The following is a 26,384-nucleotide window of genomic DNA, read 5'->3' as shown; positions in this document are numbered from 1 at the left end:
CTAAGTGCATACACCTCCTTTGTGGAATCTTTATTCTACTTGGGATGTGAATGATGAGAATGCAAGTCAGAAAATCAGCTGCACCCAAACACACACTTCAGCCAAATGGAAAACAAGAGGCAGAGTGGACACAGATGGGAGGATGGCCAATTCTAGGCCAGCTGCCCCTAACAGACTTGTACGGGTCCAAGTCCACCACCAGAGGGCGCTCTGGGCTGAGAAGGTCAGGACCATGCAGTGCAGAAGGGTGAGGAGGGACAGGAGGGTGCAGTGGTCTCCACTGGGCTGCTGGGCCGCTGTTTTTATTCCAGTTTGACCTCACGCTGCTCCTTGATGAAGCTGATCAGGCCGTTGGTGGAAGAGTCGTGAGAGGTCACTGGATTGTTGCTGTCGAGCTCCGGTTCGATTTTCTTGGCTAGCTGCTTCCCCAGCTCCACGCTGCCGGGAGGAGGAGGGAGGACAATGCTAGTGGCACCTGCCAGCCAGGCCACCACGGACAGTCCCCAACCCCCTGGGGCCAGCCACTCACCCCCACTGGTCGAAGCTGTTGATGTCCCAGATGATACCCTGAACGAAGATCTTGTGCTCGTACAAAGCTGTGGAGGAGGCAGAAACATGTGCTGCAAAGCTCCACAGCCTGCCCCGCCCCACACCACCCACCCGCCGGCCCCTTCTCTCTGCCTCACCAATCAACGCCCCAAGAATGAATGGTGTGAGCCTGGTGAACACGATTGAATTGGTTGGGCGATTTCCTTCAAAGACCTTTAGAAAAACAACAGAAATCCACAAGTGAAGCCTGGCGCTGGTGGGCTTACACCTGTCATCCTGGCGACTCAAGAGGCTGAGATCTAGATGATCTGGTTCAAAGCTAGCCGGAGCAGGAAAGTCTGCGAGACTCTTATCTCCAATGAAGTACCGGGAAACCAGAAGTGGGGCTGTGGCTTAAAGTGGTAGAGCACTAACCTTGAACCAAAGAGCTCATAGACAGTGGCCAGGCCTTGAATTCAAGGCTCATAACAACAGCAACAAAAAAATCCACAAGTAAATCCTGAGTGACACTTTTGGGAGGGGCCTCCCCCCCCCACCAACTGTGTAAGATGAACTAGACTCCTACAGGTAGAGACCGCTCAGGCCCCAAAACATTCATTCCTGCTCCAGCTTGAGCAACTGTCACCAAAGCTAACTTCAGGTACGGTGCTGACCTTGTGGGGCAGTAGCTTCTCGATGGCCTCTGAACTCTTTCCTGCAGCCTGGAGCTCCTTCCGGGCCTCTTCTGTTGATTTCCCCTTCATCAGGGCCTCGGTCTGGGCTAAGAAGTTGGCCAGGAGGATCTGATAGGAGGCGGCAATAGCAGTTAGGGCTGGCAAGTCAGAAAGCTCTTTGGAAAACTGAGACAGTGCTGCCCAGTGCCAGAGGCTCACCCCTGTCATCCTAGCTACTCGGGAGGCTGAGATCTGAGGATCGTGATTCCAAGCCAGCCTGGGCAGGAAAAGTCCATGAGACTCTTACCTCCAATAAACGACTCAGAAAACCAGAAATGGCGCTTTGGCTCAAGTGGTAGAGGGCTAGCCTTGAGCTGAAGAGCTGAGGGACAGCGCCCAGGCCCAGAGTTCAAGCCCCATGACCCACAAAAAATAAATGAATAAATATTGATTGAGACAATGCCTTCCTAACTTGCCTAGGCTGGCCTCTCCAGTCCAATCCTCCTGTCTTGGTCTCCAGTCAAGCAGCAGCTGCACCTGGCTTTTTTTAAGGGAGATATATATATATATATACATAGCTTGTCAAGGGCCCTATGAACACTTCTAAGACCCTAAGCAGGCCAGGTATCAGGGGTTCACACTTGTAATACTAGGCTCTCAGGAGGCTGAGATTTGAAGATCGCAATTCAAAGCCAGCCTGGGCAGGAAAACTTGTGAGACTCTAACTTCCTAAAAGCCAGAAGAGGAGCTGTGTCGTAAATGGTAGAGTGCTAGCCTGGAGTGAAAAAGCTAAAGGAGGGGCTGGGAAGGTGGCTCAGTGGTAGAGCACTTGCCTTGCATGCCTGAGGCCCTGGGTTCTATTCCTCAGCACCACATAAGCAAAAAGAAAAAAGTCAGAAGTGGCATTGTGGCTCAAGTGGTAGAGTGCTAGCCTTGAACTGAAGAGCTGAGGGGCAGCGCCCAGGCCTAGAGTTCAGGCCCCACCCCCCAAAAAAAAAAAAAGCTAAAGGAAGCTGGGCATTGATGGCTCACACCTGTAATCCTAGCTACTCAGGAGGCTGAGACCTGAGGATCACAGTTCAAAGCAAGCCTGATGGGGGCTGGGAAGGTGGCTCAGTGGAAGAGTGCTTGCCTTGCATGCATGAGGCCCTGGGTTCAACTCCTCAGTACCACATAAGCAGAAAAAGCTAGAAGTGGTGCTGTGGCTCAAGTGGTAGAGCGTTAGCCTTGAGCTGAAGAACTGAGGGACAGCGCCCAAGCCCAGAGTTCAGGCCCCACGACCAACAAAAAACAAAAACAAAAGCAAACAACAAAAAACGAAAAACAAAGCCAGCCTGGGCAAGAAGTGTGTGAGATTCTTATCTCCAATGAACCACCAGAAAAGCAGAAGTGGTACTATGGCTCAAAATGCTAGAGCACTAGCCTTGAGCAGAAAAGCTCAAGGACAGTGCCCAGGCCCTGAGTTCAAGCCCCAGTACTAGCACAGGAAAAAAAAATTAAAAAGGGGGGGGAAAAAAAAGAAAAAATTGAATATGGTAGTCCATGCCTACAATCCCAGCCAAGATGGGAGGATTGCTGTTTGAGGTAGCCTGAACGAAGCAGCAAGATCCCCATCTTGGCCAACAAGAAGGGGACAGTTGTTCCTGTGACACCCCAAGCTATAGAGAAAGATGGCTGGTGGTTGGCAATCTGAGGGTGGCTAAGAACAAAGATACCAGATCCTGCCTGGAAAAGAACGAAAGCAAAAATGGGCCTGGAGAATGGCTCAATCAAGCAAGAGTGCCTGCCTGGCAAGCAAGGCCCTGCATACGCCCAAAGAATGAAAGAGAGAAACAGAAAAAGAAGCCTCAGCCAACACTCTGAGCCAACAATCAGGTAACCTGAGTGAGCATGTATTCCTCCTGCTCTCCAGGACGGGGTGCAGTCCTGACACCCCTTGATTTTAGTCAGGACTAAGGCTCTGCTGATCTTGTAAGCTATGGAAACCAAGGTAACCAATGCACAAAGTCCGTAGTCACTGCCATGGCAGAGAAAGTTAACATAACCACTGACCTACAATGCCAGGTCCTAGGAGGTCTGAAAAGTGTGGGTGTGGACTGGTGTGGACCAGTTTCTTCTCTTACCTTGTGGTGCAAGCCCTTCCGTATTGGGTGCTGGGTCTGGGCAGGGATGAGGAAGTCACAGGGTATCATCTTGGTGCCTGTTGAAGGGCGCTCTGGTCACCCACACAGTCCCAACCCCACAGCCTCCAGGAGGATACTGCTGGTAAGTGTAAAGGCCCTGGGGTCACATCCTTCTTCGCCCCAGCACTGCCTATGACCAAGCCACTGGCCCCTACCTTGGTGGATGAGCTGGTAGAATGCATGCTGGCCGTTGGTCCCTGGTTCCCCCCATACGATAGGGCCCGTCTGGTGGTCCACACGGGCGCCAGACTTGGTGATGTACTTCCCGTTGGACTCCATGTCACCCTAGAATGCATAACACAGGCTTGGCTCTGTCCCTGCAAGCCTGTCTGTCATGACCCCGGGCCCTGGCAGGTGGACATGCAAATGGGTCCGGAGGTTCCTAAGCTTTGTGGCTTTTTAGAATCTCCTGCAGGAAGGACAGAAGAAAGTGGATGTGGAGAAGGTAAGAGGCCTTTTTCCTGTCTAAGACAAGGACTTGGAACCTGGTATCTGATGTTTTTGCTCACGGGCTGGCACTCTACCATCTGAGCCACGCTGCCAACTCCATGGCTGATTATTTTGTTTTCTTTTGTTTTGACAGGTCCAGTGTCTAACAGGCCTTGAAGGCTGTCACTTCAACTGTCACATCAACCCTCGCCCCGATGGCTGGGACCTGGGGAGTCTTAGTGATGTCTTTCCTATTCCATTCCACATCATCGTGTTGTGGAGACAGAAGCCCAGTGCCCCTCCCCCCCCCGCAATCTGCTGCTTCAAGATGTGTCCCAAAAGGGGCTGGGAAGGTGGCTCAGTGGTAGAGCGCTTGCCTTGCATGCCTGAGGCCCTGGGTTTGATTCCTCAGCACTACATAAGCAAAAAGAAAAAAGCTGGAAGTGGTGCTATGGCTCAAGTGGTAGAGCGTTCGCCTTGAGCTGAAGAGCTGAGGGACAGCGCCCAGGCCCAGAGTTCAGGCCCCATGACTGGACCCCAAAAAAAAAAGATGTGCCCCAAAGTGGGGCCTGCAGGGGCAGGACTTGTACCTCAGGTGCTGGTGGAAATCAGCTGACCCTGCCTATAGCTCAGAGATTGAGCCTGCACTTCAGGAAGCAAGGACAGGGATGGAAGGGCTTTTTAGAACAGAACCTCACTGAGCAGGAGGTGCCAGCTAGCAGGGTACCTGCTGGAAGTAGGCGGCAAAACGGTGGAGGTACTGATCGTAGGGCAGCATGGCGTGTGTCTCACACCCGTAGCAATTGATGTACCAGATCCCCAGCAGAGCCAGCAGGACCGGGGCGTTCTTCTCCAGGGGCGTCTTGCGGAAGTGCTGGTCCTGGAATAAGAGGAGGGCAGGTGAAATCTGGGAAGATGCCAGGGAGAGGAGGAGGAAGGTGGGATGTGGGAGGGAGCTCGACCAACAGACACACATGTGCGCATGCGTGTGCATGTGCACATGCACACAGACACTCAGCACTCACCATCCAGTGAGCCCCAGAGAGCAGCTGCTCAAAGTTTTCAAAACCTGTGACACAAAAGCAGCATCAACAGAAATGGCCACACCCTGGTCCCCCTGGCAGCAGGCACATCTTGCAGACAGGCTCTCTAATCGGAGCAGGCCCGAAGTACCGGCACATCTGCTCCCCTGAAGAGACAGAAACGGCCAGCCTGCAGGCCCCCACCCCAAATCCTCAGCTTTCCCCACCTAAAAGAAATGTTCCCAGCAGGGCACCAGTGGCTCATGCCTGTAATCCCAGCTACTCAGGAGGCTGAGATCTGAGGATCCCAGTGCCAAGCCAGCCCAGGCAGAAAAATCTGTGAGACTCTCATCTCCAATTTATCACAGAAAAAGCTGGAAGTGGAGGTGTGACCCCAAGTGGAAGAGCACTAGCCTTGAGCAAAAGGAGCTCAGGGACAGCGCCTTGGCCCAGAGTTCAAGCCTCAGGACTGGCCAAAGAAAAGAAGAAAAAAAAAAAAGAGGCCAAGAGTCTGTGGGGACAGAAGCCCGTCCCCCGGGACTCACCAGCACTCACCTATGTGCAGGGCGATGGAGAGGCCGATGGCCGACCACAGCGAGTAGCGCCCGCCTACCCACTAGGAGAGAAGGACAAGGTGCTGAGGGGGGGCCGGCACACTGTCCCCCCTCCCCCCCACATGCTTGTGCCCGCAGCACTGCCCTTCCACAAGTGCCGCACACTCCGAGGGCCTGGGTCCAACCCACCTGGCCAAGCGAGGCCACAGGCCAGGCGCTGGGAACTGTCACGGCTGACAACACGGCAGACTACACAGGGGACCGGCCAGAGACACAGACTCAACGGAACACCCTACTGGGGCTGGCTCATACCTGCGTCGCCAGCTGCCCAGACAGGCAGAGCCAACGCTCAGACACCCGTGTCTAACACTGCCAGGAAGTCGGCACAGCCGTGCTCACACCTGTGCTGGGCCTAGCCAGCCACTGCCAGTCCCAGAACCTGGGCCTGTCACCAGCCCATGCACTCTGACAGACTCAGGACCCATACTGTCCAGCACGCCTTTACTCCAAGATCAGAACCCATACCTGAGCCTGACCTGCCTCCTCCGTCAGACAGACCCAGGACCCATACCTGCCTCTTCTGTCAGTCAGACCCAGGACCCATACCTGAGCCAGACCTGCCTCCTCCGTCAGACAGACCCAGGACCCATACCTGCCTCTTCCGTCAGTCAGACCCAGGACCCATACCTGAGCCTGACCTGCCTCCTCCTTCAGTCAGACATAGGACCGGATCTGTACCTGAGTCAGACCTGCCTCCTCCATCAGACAGATCCAGGACTTGTACCTGAGCCTGATCTGACTCCTCTGTCACTCAGATCCAGGACCCATACCTGCCTCCTCTGTAAGACAGACCCAGGGCCTCATACCTCAGCTTGAGCTGCCTCCTCCATCAGTCAGATACAGACATACCTGAGCCTGACCTGTGTCCTCTGTCAGACCCAGGACTCATGCCTGTATCTTACCTGCCTCCTCTGCTGGTCAGACCCAGGACCCATACCTGAGCCTGACTTGTCTCCTCTGTCAGACAGACCCAGGACCCATACCTGCCTCCTCCGTCAATCAGATCCAGGACCCATACCTAAGACTGACCTGCCTCCTCGGTCAGACAGACCCAAGACCCATACCTGCCTCCTCCGTCAGTCGGACCCTGGACCCGTACCTGAGCCTGACCTGCCTCCTCGGTCAGACAGACCCAGGACCCATACCTGCCTCCTCCGTCAATCAGATCCAGGACCCATACCTAAGACTGACCTGCCTCCTCGGTCAGACAGACCCAAGACCCATACCTGCCTCCTCCGTCAGTCGGACCCTGGACCCGTACCTGAGCCTGACCTGCCTCCTCGGTCAGACAGACCCAGGACCCATACCTGCCTCCTCCGTCAGTCAGACCCCAGACCCGTACCTGAGCCTGACCTGCCTCCTCCACCAGAGTGACCTGGAGAGACACACCTGTGCCAGGACCCAGTCCAGTGTCTGATACCTGTGTTCTTCCCATGTCCTCAGACGAGGAGACTCTGTACCTACCCCCTGTGCCCCATGCTGCCCCCACATTCACACACGTAGACGGACCTCCTGGCCAAGCCCACTGCTAAGGTCTCCCACCCACTCCTCAGACTGTGCCAGACATTCTTCCTGCAAAATGACAGCCCCAGCGGCTCCTCCCTGAGTCCACCCCTCGTGTCTCCAAGCCTCACCCCTGCATCTGGATGGGACCTTCCATTCCCATCTCCAGATGTCCTAACAGCAGCTCCTCCCTGAGTCCGCCCCTCGTGTCTCCAAGCCTCACCCCTGCATCGGGATGGGACCTTCCGTTCCCATCTCCAGATGTCCTAACAGCCTCAGAGTAGCCTCCTGCCTGCCCGATAGCCTGCAAGATGGAGCGAGGTTCAAAGCCAGCCTGGGCAGGAAAGCCCATGAGACTCTTATCTCCAATGAACCACCAAAAAGCTGGAAGTGGCGCTGTGGTTCAAGTGGTAGGGCACTAGCCTTGAATGTAAAAGTTGAGGGACAGTGCCCAGGATCTGAGTTCAAGCTCTAGGACTGGCACAAATTAAAAAAAAAAAAAAAAGAGCTGGGTGCTGGTGGCTCATGCCTATAATCCTAGCTGCTCAATAAAACCAGAAGTTATATAAATAAATAATAATAATAAATATATAATAAAACCTTGCATGCCTGAGGCCCTGGGTTCGATTCCTCAGCATCACATAAGCAAAAAGAAAAAAGCCAGAAGTGGTGCTGTGGCTCAAGTGGTAGAGCGCTAGCCTTGAGCTGAAGAGCTGAGGGACAGCGCCCAGGCCCCTGCCCCTCCCCCCCAAAAAAAACAATGACAGAAGTATGGCTCAAGGTCCTGGCTTAGGCAGTAGATGAACCATGGGGTCCTTCTGAAAGGAGCCTGGGATTGGTGGTGGGGGTGACTTACCTGTCAGACATTCCTGGAGACCCCACTATACTTAACGCAGCCTCTCAGGCCCTTCCTCATAGACTCTAGTTCTAGCGCTCTACCACTTGAGCCACAGCGCTACTTCCGGCTTTTTTCTTTTTGCTTATGTGGTGCTGAGGAATGGAATGGAGGGCCTCATGCATGCAAGGCAAGCACTCTACCACTAAGCCATCTTCCCAGTCTCTTCGTGAGACTCTTATCTCCAATAAACCACCAGAAAACCGGAAGTGGTATTGTGGCTCAAGTGGTAGAGCACTTGCCTTGAATTAAAGAGCTGAGTGACAGTGCCCAGGCCCAGAGTTCAAGCCCCATGACCAACAAAGAAAAAAAACAGTAACAAAACTGGGCACCACATGTCATCCTAGCTAGTGAGATAGCTGAGATCTGAGGATTGTGGTTTGAAGCCAGCCCAGGCAGAGAAAGGAAACTCCAATAAATTTCCAAAAACAAAATTAAAAAAAGGTTAAAGCAGGGCTGTGTCTCAAGTGATGAGTGCTAGCCTTGAGCAAAAATGTTTGGGGACAATGCCCAGGCCCAAGTTCGAGCCCCAGGACTGGCAAAAATAACAGCAATAGCAAACACCACACCCTGGATGGATTACAGATGGCCAGCCCTTCCCAGCATCCCGAGCCCAGCCTGTTTTGTTTTTGTAAACTGCCAACTCTCCTACCCAAGGCCACCTCCCAGCTCATACACACAGCTAGGGAGTCTACACTTATCTGACCTGCCCGTGCCTGACCCTACCACTGCAGGTGCCACGTGCGTCTGACCCACCTCCTCAGCCACAGGGACGCTTTCCGGAATGAGACCCTGCCCTGCCCACTTAACGTGCCTGGCGGAGATGGTGCACCCAACTTAGAGACCATGTTCATCTACTCCTTCCAAACTGAGCCTGGCTCTATGTGATGTCTCCTCAACTTGTGACTCAGCCATTCCCCCAGGGACTTACTTGCAAGACCCTGGGCAGTCAAAGCCCTGCTTAGGGAGCTACAACTCAAGGGTCACTTAGGGCCTACAGACTTCCTGCAAGCCCCCCCTCCCGCCCCCTTCCCCAGGGCCTCTGCCCACCTGATAGACCCTAGAACATTGAGCCTGACCCAAGAGCCAAGTCCTCCCGTGCTCATGGAACCAAGGTCTCAGGTCCTGCCACAGGACCAAGGTACACCATCTCTGCCTGATGGTAAAGTAGCCAGCTCTATCCACCTGTGCTATTCTAGAAAGTGTCATGCTTTTTTTTTTTTTTTGGTCGGTTGTGGGGCTTGAACTCAGGGCCTGGGCGCTGTCCCTCAGTTCTTCAGCTCAAGGCGAGCGCTCTACCACTTGAGCCACAGCACCACTTCCGGTTTTCTAGTGGTTTATTGGAGATAAAAGTCTCATGGACTTTCCTGCCCAGGCTGGCTTTGAACCGTGATCCTCAGATCTCAGCCTCCTGAGTAGCTAGGATTACAGGTGTGAGCCACTGGTGCCCAGCTATAAAGTGTCATTCTATAAAGAAGTTAACTCAGAGTACACAGCGGCTGGCTTAGAGTAGGAAAAGGCTCTCAGAGTTTTCAAGGTAAAGAGGCCCCATCTGTGGACAGGAAAGCTCCCAAATGGCTGACACCCTAAGGGTACACTGACCATCTCTGCCAGCCACACCCACTGCACCCCAAGACTGCCAGCCCTTCTCACACCCCTGCTGTACTCTGGCTGAGAAAGCTCATGCTCAAAATGAGGCTAACAGCAAAGGTGGGCATCCTACACGGCAGCGTTCAGCTCTGCCGCTCAAGGTTTATGGTACAAACTGCCCAGACCCAGCCTGCCCAGGCTCCCCGCCTGGCATCTCCTGGCAGCCTCCAGCTGCTCCCACAAGCATCTAGCTATCCATTAGTTATGGGCCCCACCCCTGCCTTACTGTGCCCCCTGGCCTTTACAACCTGTGGGGCCTACGGTTTAAAGAAAGGTCACAGCCGAGAATAACTTGCAGCCACAGCTCAGTGAGGGACAGGTGCAGCTCTGGTTACCCCACAGCGGGTGCTGCTGGCAGACACCCAGCTGACTGTGACCTAACCCTGCAGGCCTGACCCATGGTGGGCATGCCCACGGGGAGTCCTCACGCTGCCTGGCATGTGTCACCCTGCAAAGGCCGCTCTCTCTGCCTTCCCCAAATCTAGGCGATGCAAAAAGAGCTCAGCAATGCTGACCTGACCTCACGGGCCCCCTCTTCCAAGGCCATGTGTCATGACCCATGACACACCATGGACCAGCACGCAGAGGGCTTGTACTTACATCCCAGAACTCAAACATGTTTTGAGGATCAATTCCAAAGTCCTTCACTTTGCTCTGCAAGGGACAAAGGGAGAGAGATGAGAAGACGGATTTGTTAGCTGGACGAACAGCAGCAGCTCCTCACCACTGCCCCCAGGTGCCTGGGAGGGGGCAGCGCAGGGCGACCTGAGTCAAGGGGAGGACCGAGGATCTATCCGCCCACCCAGAGCTGGACTCCAGGCTGGCTCATGTTTGCACTTACCAGGCCTCCCCAACCAGTACCAGGCCCCCATCCTGCTGCGAGAGCCAGGGGAATGGGAGGACAGCCAAGGATAGCAGACAATAGCCCCCAGGACATCTGGGAACCCAAAGAATAGCCCCAGGCTAGGGACCGCATGGCCTGGGCTGAGCACACCTGCTGACTTTTGGGTATCGGGGAAGGTGACTCCACTCAAGAGTGTTCCAGGGAGATGACATCCAGTTCTTCAGGAATCTAGCCCTCTGGACAGCAGGCTAGCAACCCCTTACCTATTTTGCACCACTGGTAACCTGAGCTCATGAGCAGCAGGCACGCAAGCACGCTAGGTGAGCCAGCCTGTCCCTGCTACCTCCTATGTGAGCTGCTGAAGGTGTGGCTGCACTGGGTGTGGGAAAGGCAGTGGTCAGGCAGACCTGCCTGGCACAGAACCCCCATGCACTGGGGCTAAGCAAGGTTCACTTCAGGATTGTGAGAACTGACAGGCAGATGTCCTGGGTTCCAAGCCTGTGAACACTACCTCACATGCATTCACTGGGACTTAATTTCACATTTAGGGAGAAAAGGTGGCAGAGGTCAAGGAGAGGTGCGTGGAGAGTTCCAGAAACCAGTCAGGCCCGATGGGAGAGCTTACAGATCACAGGTAGGGATCACCATCCAATCCAAGATGCCTCGTGTCTGGGAATGACACCTCAGCTCGTGGATTCTGAGAGGCCATTTGACCTGGGCTCTGTGGGGAGCTGGGGGGAAAGGGGTCTGGAGGGACGGGCACACGGACACTTACCGTATTGGTAGACAGGGCAACAAAGTGCTTTGCCACTGTAGAGGTCTAGAAGAGAAAGAGGCAAGTTACACAAAACCCATCCCAGAGCTGCCTGGCCAGAGTAGTGATCCTCCTATTGTTGGAGAAGCCAAGGTCACAAAAGGGACTAAGGTGGTCTACCCCTACCTGACTCCCGCATTCTCATCCTGAGGCTGGCAGAGGAGCCCATGTCCAGGTGAGGTTTATGCAGGCAAAAGATATGCCAACATACAGGGCCTAGGAACGTATCTCCTCTACAGAAACAGGTGTCAACTGGGCACTGGTGGCTCACGCCTATAGTCCCTAGCTACTCAAGAGGCTGAGATCTGAGGATCACGGTTCAAAGCCAGCCTTGGCAGGAAAGTCCATGAGACTCCTATTTCCAATAAACTACTCAGAAAAAGCCAGAAGTGGAGCTGTGGCTCAGGTTGTAAAGCACTGTTAGCTCAGGGACAGTGTCCAGGCCCTGAGTTCAAGCCCCAGGACTGACACCCCTCCCAAAAAAAAAAAAAAAGTAAGTGTGGCCAGCAGCAAGGGACCAAAAGAAAGAGCTCTTAGTTGCAGTAACCCCCCCCCACACACACACACACACAAGGTGGGAAGGAAGGACCCAAAACCAGTTAGAGCCGCCTGTGCTGTTTGGTCATGCCTGGGGCTAACAGAGCCCAAGAAGAACCTTTATCACAAGCGGAAAAGGCAGGCTCCAGACACATATCCACCCACCCCCACCTTCCAACACTAGAAGAAAGACAGCCAGTCAGCCTCCCCCAGTTCTTCCCTGCCTGGGCACTGGCCAGCACCCACCCCGCCCTGGGAGAGCCCCAAGGCCTACTCACATCCTTGGCTGATGAGAGAAACCACTCCTTTGCCGTTTCTGCGTTAGTGATGGTCTCCTGGGTGGTAAAGGTCTGCAAGCAGAGAAGGCAGTGGTCGGCCCCAGCTCAGGGGTACAGGGAGCACGAGGGGCCGGGAGCCAGGCTTGCAGCAGAGGCCATACTGGGGCCCATTTGTCACAAGGTCAAGTATTTGCAGGTCTACACAGTAGAGCTGCGTCTAGGACTCTAAATTATGCTGTAACCTCCCCTGACCACTCAAGGTCAAAGAAAGGCAAGGGCCTCTCTCAAGAGACAGGCTGAGGTTGCTGGGGTTCTACTTCAGTCTGTGCTAGGCTTCATCTCAGAACTGAGGGAATTTTTTTTTTGTATGTGTATTGGTACTGAGGCTTAAACTTAAGAGTTTGAGTTCCATCCCTTGCATTTTCTGCTCAAGGATGGTTGGTGTTCTACCAGCTAAGCCATAGCTCCACTTCTAGTATCTTGCTGGTTAATTGGGAGTTTCACAGACTTTCTTGCCTGGATTGATTTTAAAGCTTGATCCTCACATCTCAGCCTCCCCTAGGATTACAGGCTTGAGTTACTGATGCCAGGCCCAAGATGGAATTCTTTGGCATGTGGTATGTGCTAAAGCACACACAGCATACAGATGACAAGAAAGAAAACCCCGCTGAATGACTATTTTAATAATAATAATTAAAAATGGCTGCAATCCTAGCCACTCAGGAGGCTGAGCTCTGAGGATCAATGTTCTAAGCCAGCCTGGGCAGGAAAGCCCATGAGACTCTTATCTCCCATTAACCACCCAAAAAAGCCAGAAGTGGAGCTGTGGTTCAAGTGGTAGAGCATTAACCTTGAGCAAAAAAGCTCAAAGACAGTGCCCAGGCCTTGAGTTCAGGTCTGGCACACGCACATGCGCGCACACATACACACACACAAGTTGGACACCAGTAGCTCACACCTGTCATCCTTGCTACTTAGGAGGCTGAGATCTTAGGATCATGGTTCAAAGCCAGCCTGGGCAGAAAAGTCCATGAGATTCTTATCTCTAACAAAATATTCAAAAAGCCAGAAGTGGTGCTGAGGCTGCTCAAGTGGTAGAACGCTAACCCTGAGCACAAAAGAGCCCTGAGTTCCAGCTCCAGGACTGGCAAAAAAAACAACTGTATGTAATCAGGGCATGGCTCAGAGGTGAGAAAGGAGTAGAGACAAGGGACAGATCTATAAGAAAGTTCAATCCCAGTCTGGGCAGAGTCACATGACAGAGAAACAATTGACAAAGGTTCTAATTGAGCAGTATGAATTTATGCAGTTTGCTTCCAGGTAGAGGAACAGCCTGATTCCCAATGCAGATGATTCATAAGCAGTCTTGGGCCCAGGGCAATGGCAGAACCCCCACCCCCCTCACCTGTCCCATCCCCCCATCACATAATACACAAAGCCGCCATACCTTGGAAGCAATGATAAACAGGGAGGTCTCAGGGTTCAGGTTGGCCAGCGTTTTGGCAATGTGGGTCCCGTCAATGTTGGAGACAAACCAGACACGGGGACCTCCTGAGGAGTATGTCTTAAGGGCTTCAGTCACCATCAGGGGGCCCTGTGGGGAGATATGGCATCATACAGCAAGGCTCCAGGATATAGGGCTCATTGTTGGGGAAATCAGGGGGAGGGGGGGGAGTGCACACACAGGGACCTGGACCACACAGCTCCCACCTCTCAATCCCAATGGCCCCAGGTAGGGTTCTCCTCACCAGGTCAGAGCCACCAATGCCGATGTTGATGACGTCAGTGATAGCCTTGCCCGTGTAACCCTTCCACTCACCACTCCGGACACGCTAGAGCAAGGTGAGAAGATACAATCAGTTCACCAACAATCACTATCTAATCTCTAGGTCTCCCAGCATTAATGTCCACTTTAAGGTTCTTTCTGTCTCTATTATTTGTCGGTTGTGGTGCTTGAACTCTAGGCCTGGGCACTGACCCTGAGCCTTAAGGTTCTCTTTAGATAATAGTGAGGGGCTGGGAATGTGGCTTAGTGGTAGAGCGCTTGCCTAGCATGCATGAAGTCCTGGGTTTGATTCTCAGTACCACATAAACAGAAAAAGCCAGAAGGGGAGCTGTGGCTCAAGTGGTAGAGTGCTACCGTGAGCAAAAGTAGTTCAGGGACAGTGTCTAAGCCCTGAGTTCAAGCCCCAGAACTGACACAAAGAAAAAAAAAAGATGATAGTTTAAGAGCCTTGCTAGTCCACGTTCATTACCAAATAAGAAAAGCTGGGACCATGCCAGGGTGCACCGGTAAGCCTAGCTACTGAGGAAGCTGAGATCTGAGGATCGTGGTTAAAAGGTACTCTGTGAGATTCTTGTCTCCAATTAACCAGCAAAAACCCACAAGTGGAGATTAAAAATCAAGTGGCAGATCCACTAATGTGCCCTTGAATGGAAAAAGCCAAGTGAGGGAGTAAGGGATTGAGTTCAAGCCCAATACCGGCCCCAAAATAAACATAAATGAATAAAATAACCAGTGAAAAACAGGGCTTGAGATATGGCTCAGCAGCAGAGCACCTGCCTAGCAAAGGTGATATCTGGAGTTCAAACCAAGTACTGCCAAAAAATACTTGTTTTTATTGTGTTGGTCCTAGGGCTGGAACTCAGGGCCTGGACACTGTCTATAAGCTTCTTTTACTCAAGGCTAGCACTCTATCACCTGAGCAACAACTCCACATATACCTTTTTGGTGGTTCATTGAAAAGAAGAATCTCATGGACTTTCCTGCCTGGGTTGGCTTCAAACTGTGATTGTCAGATCTCAGCCTCCTCTGTAGCCAGATTACAGGACTGAGCCACCGGCACCCAGGCCGAAAATAACTTTTTAATAATAAAACAATGTTTGGCTTACAATAAAAATCCTCCTCCAGAGCCAGGCACTGGTGGCTCATATCTGTCATCCTAGCTATTCAGGAGGCTGAGATCTGAGGATCATGCTTCATAGCCAGCCCAGGCAGGAAAGTCCATGAGACTATTATCTTCAATAAACCACTCAGAAAACCAGAAGTGGCGCTGTGGCTAAAGTTGTAGAGCGCTAGCCTTGAGCTGAAGAGCTGAGGGACAGCACCCAGCCTAGAGTTCAAGCCCCATGCCCGACAAAAGAAAAAACAGAAAGAAAAAGAAATAAACAGGGCCTGGGAAGGTGGCTCAGTGGTAGAGTGCTTGCCTTGCATGCCTGAGGCCCTGGGTTCAATTCCTCAGCACCACATAAGCAAAAAGCCGGCAGTGGTGCTGTGGCTCAAGTGGTAGAGCACTAGCCTTGAGCTGAAGAGCTGAGGGACAGCACCCAAGCCCAGAGTTCAGGCCCCACAACCGGACCCCCCCCCCAAAAAAAGAAGAAACAAACAAACTGGAAGTGGTGCTGTGGCTCAAGTGGTAGAGCACTGGCCTTGAGCTGAAGAGGGGAGAGACAGAGCCCAGGCTGAGTTCAAGCCCCACAACCACCAAAAAAAAAAAATCCTCCTCCAAACCCCAAGGGGTGAGGGGATTTTCATATCTTTAATATGGTCACACCCTTTCTTTGAGTACATGAGGCCTTGGGACACGCTACAATGGTGATATAACTGCCTACACTCCAGGTGCACATGGGACAGTATGGCAGGTTATAATGTCAGCTCCAGAATTCCTGATGCTCCATAATCTGACTGGCAAACCTCAAACATTAATCATTTATGTTTGGATTTTTTTTTTAAGCTTGTTCTTGGGTTTTAACCTAAGTTATAGCCTAGTGTCTCTACCTATTTTTTCTCTCTCTTTTTTTTTTTTTTCTCTTTTTGTGCCAATCATAGGGCTTGAAACTTAGGGCCTGGGCCCTGTCCTTGAGCTTTTGTGCTAAAGGGTAGTGCATACCACTTTGAGCCACAGCTCCACTTCTGACTTTTGCTGTTTAATTGGAGATAAGAGTCTCACCAACATTCTTGCCCAGGCTAGTTTCAAACTGTGATCCTCAGATCTTAGCCTTCTAAGTAGTTAGGATTACAGGTGTGAGCCACCAGAACCGGAAGTCTACTCTCCTCTTCTAAAAATGCTATCAATAGGTGTCACGGTTCTAATTTCATGCATGCCAACTACATTGTGCATATTCATTCTCATTCAATGTCCCTCTCCTCCCAAACTTTTTTTTTTTTTTGGTTGTGGGGCTTGAACTCTGGGCCTGGGCACTGTCCCTCAGCTCTTCAGCTCAAGGCAAGCACTGTACCACTTGAGCCACAGTGCCACTTCTGGTTTTCTAGCAGTTTATTGGAGATAAAAGAGTCTCAAGGACTTTCTTGCCCGGACTGGCTTTGAACCACAAATCTCAGCCTCCTAAGAAGTTAGGATGACAGGTGTGAGCCACCGGCGCCGCGCATCAAACTTCTCTGTGTGTGTGTGTATACTAATTGCGCCGAAGTACTTCCCCATGGTCATCCAGGCCTTGTGTGTATGTGTGTGTGTGTGTGTTATGGGTATCCGCATGTGTATGCACATGTGATGCTGGTCCTGAGGCTTGAATGTAGAGATTGGGTGCTGTCCCAGAAATTTCTGGCTCAAGACTAGCACTCTACCATTTGGGTCACACTCCACTTCCAGATTTTTGGTGTTTAATTGGAGATAAGAGTCTCACAAACTTTCATGCCCAGGCTGGCTTGGAACTGTGATCCTCAGATCTCTGCCTCCTAGCCAGGCAGTATTACAGATGTGAACCACCAGAGCTCAGCCTTTGAAGCCTTTGAGATGAATGCCACAATCACTTCTCACATGAACACTGCTTTCAAGTCTGAAAATGGCTCTTGGCCAAAGGAACCAGACTTTGACCAGCCAAGGGATGGACACACACACACCCATGAACACTGGCTTTCAGGGACTATCAGTGAATGATTGCAGCTGAGCACATGATCACTCCCAGAGCATGCACAGTCTGTGTGGACAGATATGCACACACATCCACACAGGCGCTGGATATCACATTTCTGTATCCAGGAGCAAAGGGACACCCTACACAGAAAAAGTGGCCTTAGCCGGGCGCTGGTGGCTCACGCCTGTAATCCTACTCAGGAGGCTGAGATCTGAGGATCTCGGTTCAAAGCCAGCCCGGGCAGGAGAGACCGTGAGACTCCTATCTCCAATAAACCACCAGAAAACTGGAAGTGGCACTGTAGCTCAAGTGGTAGAGCGCTTGCCTTGAGCTGAAGAGCTGAGGGACAGCGCCCAGGTCCAGAGTTCAAGCCCCACGACCGACAAAAAAAAAAGAAAAAAAAAAGAAAAAGTGGCCTTGATTATATGAATGATGACAATCTAGGGACATCTCTCCATATTTCTTTTTTTTTTTTGGGGGGGGGGATCTGGTCATGGGGCCTGAATTCTGGGCCTGGGCGCTGTCCCTCAGCTCTTCAGCTCAAGGCTAGCACTCTACCACTTGAGCCACAGCGCCACTTCCGGTTTTTTTCTTTTTGCTTATGTGGTGCTGAGGAATTGAACCCAGGGCCTCAGGCATGCAAGGCAAGCGCTCTACCACTGAGCCACCTTCCCAGCCCCATCTCTCCATATTTCTAATGGAAGTAAGCTTCAGAAGAGCAGGTGGAAAGAAAATGAACCTGTTTGCTCAAAGAGACAACAGACATCAGTGTCTGTAGCTGGCACTCACCCAGGTCCTTTGCTGTTGGTCTATGTAGCTGACATTCACACAGGACCTTTGGGATGTTTTATTTTATTTTTGCAGGTCCTGGGCCTTGAACTCTAGGCCTGGGCACTGTCCCTAAGCTTTCACTCAAAGGTAGGACTACTATTTTGATCCACAGCACCACTTCCAGCTTTTTCTGAGTTTATTGGAGATAAGAGTCTCATAGACTTTTCTGCCTGGACTGGCTTCAAACCATGATCCTCAGATCTCAGCCTCCTGAGTAGCCAGGGTTACAGGCGTGAGCCATCAGGGACTGGCTTCTTTGGGAGGATTTCACAGGAAACTCTAAAGGCCTTGCCTGGAAAGTCTGCTGGAAGTAAGTACAAGAAATTTCCATGTTTATGTTGTGATTCGGGACTTAGAGGTATGACTAAAGAGACTAGACACACCAAGCCTCCGTTCCCTACTGACTCTCTCTGTCAGAGACCCCTCCTCCCCCATCAGTGATCACATAGGTTCTCCTCACCCCCAACTTCCACCGGAGGCTGCAATGAGGGTCTGAGTCCTGCCTTCAAAGAGAACCCATGTGGAGCCACTTGTAAGGCTTCCGGGACACCCCCCCCCCAAACACACAAGCAAGTTCAACTTGTCAGCTACTGACCTGGCAGAACGTTTTCATCTTTTCCAGAACTTTGTTCACCTCTGGCATCACATCTTTGCCGTCAACCATAATGGGGTTGTTTGACCGATTCCGAAGGGCCACATGAAGCACCGCCCGATCCTGGGGATGAGGGTTCCAGTGTGAAGTCCCTACCCGTGGGCCCCTCTCCACACATCTCAACACACACCTCCTAGGACAACCAAGCTCCCAGCTGGCTTGGTGCACCGTGAACTCAGCCCTCAGATTTCCTCAGTCCCAGAAAAGCATGTGCCACTCCCTGAACATGTCTAGGACAGGCCATGAAGGACCACAGGTATTCAGGGTATAAACAGCTGGAAGAAAAAAAGTGGGCAGAAGCATGGGATGACAAGAGAGGTCAGAGAAGAGAGGCAATGAACACCTTCAATGTTATGAAACCTAACATACCCTCATCCTCCCTATGAGAGCCTGTGGTGTCTCTTAGAACTTTCTAGAACTGTCCTCAGACCTTTGGGTTTGGGGTAAGGCAGGCAACTAAAGCCCCTCACCAGGCAGCCCCCCACCCATACTGAGCAGCCCCTCATTACCAGATTCAGATTGGGAAAGAAAAAAAAAAAAAACAAAACCCAGCACCAGTGGCTCATGCCTGCAATCCTAGCTACTCAGGAGGCTGAGGTCTGAGGATCCCAGTTTGAAGTCAGTCCAGGCAGTAAAGCCCAGGAGACTTTTCTCCAATTAACTACCAGAAAACTGGAAGTGGCGCTGTGGCTCAAGTGGTAGAGCACTAGTCTTGAGCTGAAGACCTGAGGAACAGCACCCAGGCTCAGAGTTCAAGCCCATGACTGACAAAAAAAAAGAAAAAAAAATGGCTCAGGTGATAGAACGACAGCCAATGAGCAAAAGCATCAGATACAAAGTTTGGGTCCAGTCTCTAAAACAAAAACCGGGGCTGAGAATGTAGCTCGGTGGTACAGTGCTTGTTTAGCATGCATGAAGCCCTGGGTTTGATTACTCAGTACCACACATACCGAAAAAGCCAGAAGTGGCACTGTGGCTCAAGTGGTAGAGTGCTAGCCTCGAGCAAAAGGAGCTCAGAGACAGTGCCCAGGCCCTGAATTCAAGCCCCAGGACTGGCAAAACAAAACACAAACAAAAAACAGATTGGGTCTGTGAGAGGTATCAGGAGTGTATACTCCCTGTCTAGCAAAAGCCAGCAGCAGCTAGCTGTCTTGGAGGGGAACAGGTCTAAAGCTGCAGGTGGGCAGGAAAGGAAAGGGGTCATCTTGGGTCTGCAACCCAGTGCAAGGGTCCTTGAGATGGAGGCTTTGTGCTCATCCCCTCAGCCTGGCCAGCTCCTCCCCACATCAACCCTGTGGAAAGCCCTCTGTGAGGGCAATGGGAGATGGGCTGCACAGCATATGAATCCCGGCTCTGCCTCTTAAAGTTAGTGTGTTGTTAGACATCTGGTTCACTAAGCCTCAAGCTAGTAACATTATGAGAATAGAGATTCTGAGTGTTTGGTGCTTATTATGCTTCCACAGCAAGTCAGGGCTAGGGTCTCCAAGGCCTGCCCTTACTGCTAGCAAGCTGAGGCTGAGGTCTTTTGTGACATGAATGTCCTGTCATTAGTGAAGTTTGCAGCAAGGATGTAACAGTTATATTCTCTAAGAAACCCAACCAGCCTCCAGAAAATCTAAGGAACTATTTCAGGCTTGAGATATGCTTCTCTCTGAAAAGTCACTGGGAACCATTCCAATTTGCTTGCCAAACCCAGCCTGCCAGTCTTGGGGAAGACACAGCATAAAACTCTGCAAACAGCCCTCAAAGAAACAAACTGGCCTTTGGTGGGGAAAGGAGGCACCCTTGTTAAGCAAACACATTGCCTAAGAGAAGGTGTGAGGACATAGGGTAATGCTGCTAATAGTCCTGTGAAGCTCCCCAAAGGGAAGGAAGAGGCCCCAAAAGGTATGTGGAACTTGGTGTCCTGCAGGTCTGCTCACCTCAGTGTAATTGATCTTCTCACCAGTGAACATGTGTTCCCGGGCAGCTTCCACACCTCTGGACTTGGCCTAGGAAAAGAAGGCACTGAGGAGGCCAGGTGGAGTGGCACATGCCTATAATCCTAGCTATTCAGAAGGCTGAGATCTGAGGATCGTGGTTTGATCACAGCCTAGGCAGAAAAATCCATGAGATTCTCATCTCCAATTAGCCACTCAAAGGCTGGAAATGGAGTTGAAGCTCAAGTAGTAGAGCATCAACTCTGAACAAAAAAAGCTAAGGAGCCAGGTGCTGATGCCTATAATCTTAGCTACTCAGGAGGCTGAGATCTGAGAATCATAGTTCAAAGCCAGCCCGGGCAGAAATGTTTGTGAGACTCTTATCTCCAATGAACCTCCAGAAAACTGTTAAGTGGAGCTGTGGCTCAAAATGGTGGAGTGCTAGACTAGATAAAAAGAGCTCAGGGACAGCACCCAGGCCCTGAGTTCAAGCCCCAGGACCAGGAAAAAACAAAAAAGCTAAGAGACAGCACCTAAGCCCTAAGTTCATACCCCAGTACTGGCACCCAAAATGAATAAAAATAAAATAAACAAAGAAAATAAAGAAGACATTGATGCCTGGCCCTACCCCTATTGGTCACCACCAGCCCAAGCCCCCAAGCACAGAGCATGTATGGTCCTACCCCTAAGGAGCTGGCAGGTACCTTTTGAAAAGGGTTTACTCAAACATGAAGCCCTGGGGCTCTAGGGTACTACTTAGAAACTGGGCCAGGGACAAGTGTTCACAGTCCAGCTTGCAGTCTATCACCCTCCCCAAACCATACATTACCAGGTTCACCAGCATCTTCATCACTTCCTCAGTGACAAGGTTCTTAGAGTAATCCAACAGAATATGGCCATGGTTGGTGTTGAGGGTCAAGCTGCAGAAAAATACAGAAGCTGCTCACCATCCCTGGTGAGAGACACTCTCTCTCTCTCTCTCTCCCCAAGCTGGCAAGCTCACCCTAGCTGCTTCCAAAAGAAACATTCAAGCTGGATGCTGGTAGCTCATGCCTGTAATTCTAGCTACTCAGGAGGCTGAGATTGGAGGAACATAGTTCAAAGCAGTCAGGGCAGAAAAAATAATAAATCAACGAGACTCTTATTGCAATGAACCAGCAAAAAGCTGGAAGTGGAGGTGTGGCTCACGTGGAAGAGAGAACACCAGTCTTGAGTGAAAGAGCTAAGAGAAAGCACCCAGGCCTTGAGTCAGAAAAAAAAAAAATCCACCTAGTGCCACACCCCAAAAGGGCCTCAGCTGCCCAGCAGCAGTGAACACCTTGCAACCCAGGCAGACCTGCACAGAACAGAGAATGCAGAGAGCCCCTAGACAAGGAATCATATTTTGGAAAGAGAGGAGTGTTGAGTGACCACCCTCTCCCTGAGCTTCCTCTCTGGGAGCTTGCCTCTCTGGGGCACCCAATCCTCCAGATGTGAAGGCTGGGCCTTGGGGGGGGGGGTGGCAGAAGCCTGAAGCTACAGGTGTCATGGAATCCTGTCTCTGCCCCTCCTTGGCCAACCCTCCCTCCTTCCTTCCAACACCAGTGACCGGAGAGCAGGCTGGGATACCTCCCCACCCCAGATTTCCTCCCACACGTCTTCCTGGGTCCCCGTTATTCATGGCTGTCTAGCTTCAGCGTCTTCAGCAGGTCACCTCGCTGCTTAGGAAACCTCCCGGTCCCCCCCTCCCTCCAAGCCCACCCACACCCCGAGGGCCATCCAAAGCTCTTTCTAACCTGCTTGAGTCAGTCTCCTACACACACACACACACACATGTGGGTACGAGTGCCTTTCTCAAATGACTGGGGCACACGGGGGGGTCCCCATGAACCTAGGATGCAGAAGGACCCTCCCCCCACTTCTCTCCCCAGGTCCCCCCCTGCCCCGGGATTCTTCAGCAAACAGATGATCTCCCCCATCCACCCCCACCCCAGAAACCCGCTGCTCCCAAGGAGGCGTCAAGGACACCGTGCGGCCTCTTCCAGGCTGTCGGGGATCCCTGGGGGGAGCCCCTCTTGCCCCTCCTCGCCCCTCCCCGCTCGCACACCGTACCTAAACTTGTTGAAGCGGTCCTTGTCGCCTTGGAAAAGTTCTCGCAGGTTGAGGCTTCCGTGATGGTCTTTGTGCCACTGCCGTAGCTTCTGGAAATCCGGGTTCTGGGTGAGCGCAGCCATGGCGGGACCCAAAAGGTAACCAGGCCCGGAGCGTGCGCGGAAGAAGAAGAAGGAAGGAACGAGAGAAAGTGGGCGTCGCGGACTCGCGGAGCCTCGGCCCGCGCGCACCGCCGGTTTTTATAGCGCAGGCGCCCGGCCACGCCCCACGCACTGGCCACGCCCCCATTCGCGGCCCTGACGTCATCGGGCCCCACCCTACGCGCGGTCCCGCCCTGTCCGCTATACGACCTTGCCGGGACCTCTGCTCCCTGCTTCCCCTGGGGGTGCAGCTACTTGTCCCCTGTAGTAGTTGTGACTCGGAGGGGTTTTTGTTGAACGCCTCCCACGGTACAGGTGGTTGTTTGCAGATGCTGTGGGTTTCTAAAGGACCCAAGAAATCAAGAAAATACTCACTGATGCCCTCAGAGCAAAAGTGTGAAAGCCAGGGAGTGAACTAACTGGAAGACAAATGTTCTGACAAATCGAATAGGAACTGCGGAATTCCTGAAATCGGAGCAATGTTTAAGCATGATACCTGTAGATCAAGCCTGTAATCCTAGCTATTCAGAAGGCTGAGAGCTGAGGAACTTAATTCGAGGGAAGCCCAAGTAGATAAATTCCCACCCTTCCCCCAGACTCTTATCCCCTTAACCAGCAAAACCTCAGACATGGAGGTGTGGTTCAAATGGTATGCCAGCCTTGAGAGGAAAAAACAAACAAAAGCAATAGGACCTGAGTTCAAACTCTGGGGAGAACGGAGGAAGGAGAGAAGGGGGATATGCTTAGATGTTTCCATGTCCCAGAAACATTTCTGCATCACTCATTCCAGCAAGTGTGGCTGGAGTGGAGTGGGTGTGAAAGGAAGGTCTTTGGATTTTGTTCTGAGATGGGAAGCCACTGAAGGATTCTAAGCAAAGATGGAGCATTTTCTGAACTGTTTCGTTTTTAGAGTACATCAGGTTGAATAGAAGTTCCCAGAGAGGAAGCTGGTGCAATAATACATACAGATTAGGGAGAAGTTAGGCTATGCTGGTTGAGTAAAGAAGTCACAGTTTCCTAGTAAGAAAGGTCAAGGTGGCATCAAGTTTGGGATCTGGGATCTGGAAAATGGAATTGTCATCAATGATTCCAAATACGGAAAGAGAAAGATTTTTCAATGAAAAGGTGCAAGTTTGCGAAGAGAACAATATCTAATTTTGTGTGTATGGATGTTCAGGTACTGGGGCTTGAAATCAGGGCCTAGACACTTCCTGAGGTTTGTTTGCTTTGTTATGGTTGTTGTTGTTATTGTTTCTATTTTTTGCTCAAGCATTTGACCAAATCCACTGAAGAGTCTCACAGACTTTCCTGCTCAGGTTGGCTTCAAACCATGATTCTCAGAGCTCAGCTTCCCGAGTAAGTATGATTATCAGCATGAGATTATCAGTGACCTGCTATAGCACTTTCTGACATCCTAATAATGTACACTGTAAATTGTTTTCTTAGTGATTCCCAGTTGCTTCATTAGGCCAGGTTTCCTCACAGTCTTTTTCTTTGCCAGTCCTGGGGCTTGAACTCAGGGTCTGGACACTGTCCCTGAGCTTCTTTTGCTCAAGGCTAGCACTCTACCACTTGAGCCACAGCACCACTCCTGGCTTTTTCTGTTTATGTTGTACTGAGTAATCAAACCCAGGGCTTCATGCATGCTAAGGGAGCACTCTACCACTGAGCCACATTCCCGCCCCTTATTTTTTTTTTAATTATTTATTTATTTTGTCAGTTGTGGAGCTTGAATTCGGGATGTGGGCCCTGTTCCTGAGCTCTTTTGCTCAAGGTGATCACTATACCACTTTGAGCCACTTTCTGGTTTTTCTGGTGGTTAATTGAAGGTAAGAGTCTCACACAGACTTTCCTGCCGGGTCCAGCTTTGAACCACAATCTTCAGATCTCAGCGTCCTGAGTAGCTAGGATTACAGGCGTGAACCACCAGCAGCTGGCCTATAATCTTGTAGTTTGAAATGTCCAAGTTATCTGGATTTTTGGGGGGGGTTCGGTCGTGGGCCTGAACTCTGGGCCTGGGTGCTGTCCCTCAGCTCTTCAGCTCAAGGCTAGCGCTCTACCACTTGAACCACAGAGCCACTTCTGGCTTTTTTTTCCCTTCTGCTTATGTGGTGCTGAGGAATCAAACCCAGGGCCTCATGCATGCAAGGCAAGCGCTCTACCACTGAGCCACCTTCCCAGCCCTGGATTTTTTTTTTAATAGTAAAAAATTAGTTTCTATAGTAAAAAGTGTAGAAAATAGGGTTTGTTTTTTTTTTAACAACTAGGTTCCTGTTTGAAGGGTCACAAGTCATAGCAGAACGAAGAACAAAATCTACAAAAAGTAGAACAAAACCAGGCACGAGTGGGTCACACCTGTGATCTTAACTACCCAGGAAGCTGCGGTGATCTGAGAATCATGGTTCAAAGCCAGCCCAGACAAAGCCTGTGCAACCTCCAGCACCACAAGGAAGGAAGTGGAGCTGCAGCTCATGTGGTAAGCACAAAAGCTAAGGGGCAGTGCTGGCACACACCCACACCCAGGTTGTGTGATTGCATTTATATGAAAAGTCCAGAATGAATAAATCTATGCAGACAGAAGGGGTGCCAGGAGGTTGATGGGAATGAGGTATGGGTGCTGGGTTTCTTCTGGGGGTGATAAAGAAGAATCTTAGAGCCATGCCCCCCAAACGAGGATCTAAAAACCAATAATTGCTAAAAACCAATCATTGCTACAAACCCTGGCCCATCAAAGCCCCCAGAGATCCTGCTTCAGTGCCCACCGCCCATGGATGCTTCCAGCATCTGCTCCTCCAACGAAACATCCTGGGGTGGACGGGGACATTGTGCAGAAGCTCAGAGCCGGGCGCACCCTACCATGCAACCCTGAAAAAGCAGGTTTAGGAAACTAGCACATTTCCCAACAAGAGCCCTAAGGATGGGGACACTGAAGACCGGCATTTAAGCTAGTCAGGCGTTAACTCAGGGCGGTCGGACCAAGATCAGGACGCAGGGAGGATGGGGACGAAGAGGGCGCAGCATCCGGGACAGTCTCCACTGAGTAGGCGCGCTCCTGAGGATGCTGAGTCACGGAGGCGAGACCACGCCCCCACCGGCCGCGCGCGCGGCGGCGATCGTGCGCAGCCCGGAGGCAGGGGACGGAGGTGTGGGGGAGGGGGGAGTGGACATGATGGGGGGGGGTGGAAGAGGCTCGCTGCGTGCGCGTGTGGGTAAGCACGTCCTGAAGGGCCGGCCGTGTCTTGCGCGTGCGCACCGCGCCTGCGCCGAATCCCGAGCGCTCTCGTCAACGATTGAGTCTGCACGTCTGGGATGGTGGCGGTGGGGCGCCAGTGCGCATGCTCCGGATGGGGGTGGACGACAAGGACGTGCGCACGCGTGCACCCGGAGGGGATGGGGCGGGGCCTCAGCTCGCCGCGCGCGGCCGGGCCTGCTCGTCTTCGCCGGGGCTGTGTCATCCGCGGGGACTCGTTGCTGGGGTCAGTTAGGTGGGGTTTTCGTGAAAACGGAAAGATGTACTTCGTGAAGTATTCCGATGCGCTGTTCCCCATATTAATTCTATTATCTTGATGTAATTCTGGTGACCTGTTTTTCCCCCTACCGGTCCTGGGGCTTGAACTCATCATGGCCTAGGAGCTGCTGTTTTTTTAACTCAAGGCTGGCGCTCTACCACTTGAGCCATCACCCCCTCCACGTCCCGCTTTTTGGTGGTTCACTGGAGACAGTCTCAAAGCCCTTCCTGCTTGGGCTGGCTTCAGTCCTCAGATCTCAGCCTCCTAAGTAGCGAGGATGACAGGTGTGAGCCGCCGGTGCCTGGCTACGTATTATTTTAGTCCACTGTGAGAGCCTCTTTATTTTTTTCCGGTGTCTGGGCATTAGCCAGTTCTAGCCAAACACCACTTTTTGTG

At 51.8% G+C, this 26,384-nt stretch overlaps 1 protein-coding gene across 1 annotated transcript; it reads right to left on the bottom strand.

Moving 5' to 3' along the window:
• On the bottom strand, nucleotides 1-22,543 carry Gpi (glucose-6-phosphate isomerase). Its single transcript, XM_013026324.1, has 18 exons — nucleotides 22,340-22,543; nucleotides 21,078-21,168; nucleotides 20,252-20,320; nucleotides 18,273-18,392; nucleotides 13,720-13,803; nucleotides 13,419-13,565; nucleotides 11,972-12,043; nucleotides 11,118-11,162; nucleotides 10,099-10,152; nucleotides 5,392-5,452; nucleotides 4,840-4,883; nucleotides 4,542-4,694; nucleotides 3,541-3,670; nucleotides 3,326-3,402; nucleotides 1,203-1,331; nucleotides 687-762; nucleotides 530-596; nucleotides 1-438 (listed from the first exon to the last, which is right to left on the bottom strand). Exons 1-18 carry the CDS (start codon nucleotides 22,459-22,461, stop codon nucleotides 303-305), a joined length of 1,677 nt encoding a protein of 558 aa, XP_012881778.1. The 5' UTR covers nucleotides 22,462-22,543; the 3' UTR covers nucleotides 1-302.
• Nucleotides 22,544-26,384: the final 3,841 nt, after the last annotated feature.

Source organism: Dipodomys ordii, unplaced genomic scaffold (assembly GCF_000151885.1).
Source record: "Dipodomys ordii isolate 6190 unplaced genomic scaffold, Dord_2.0 Scaffold92, whole genome shotgun sequence".
NCBI lineage: Eukaryota > Metazoa > Chordata > Mammalia > Rodentia > Heteromyidae > Dipodomys > Dipodomys ordii.
Note: the sequence above shows the minus strand (reverse complement) of the source record. Positions and strands in the feature narration are given on the sequence as shown.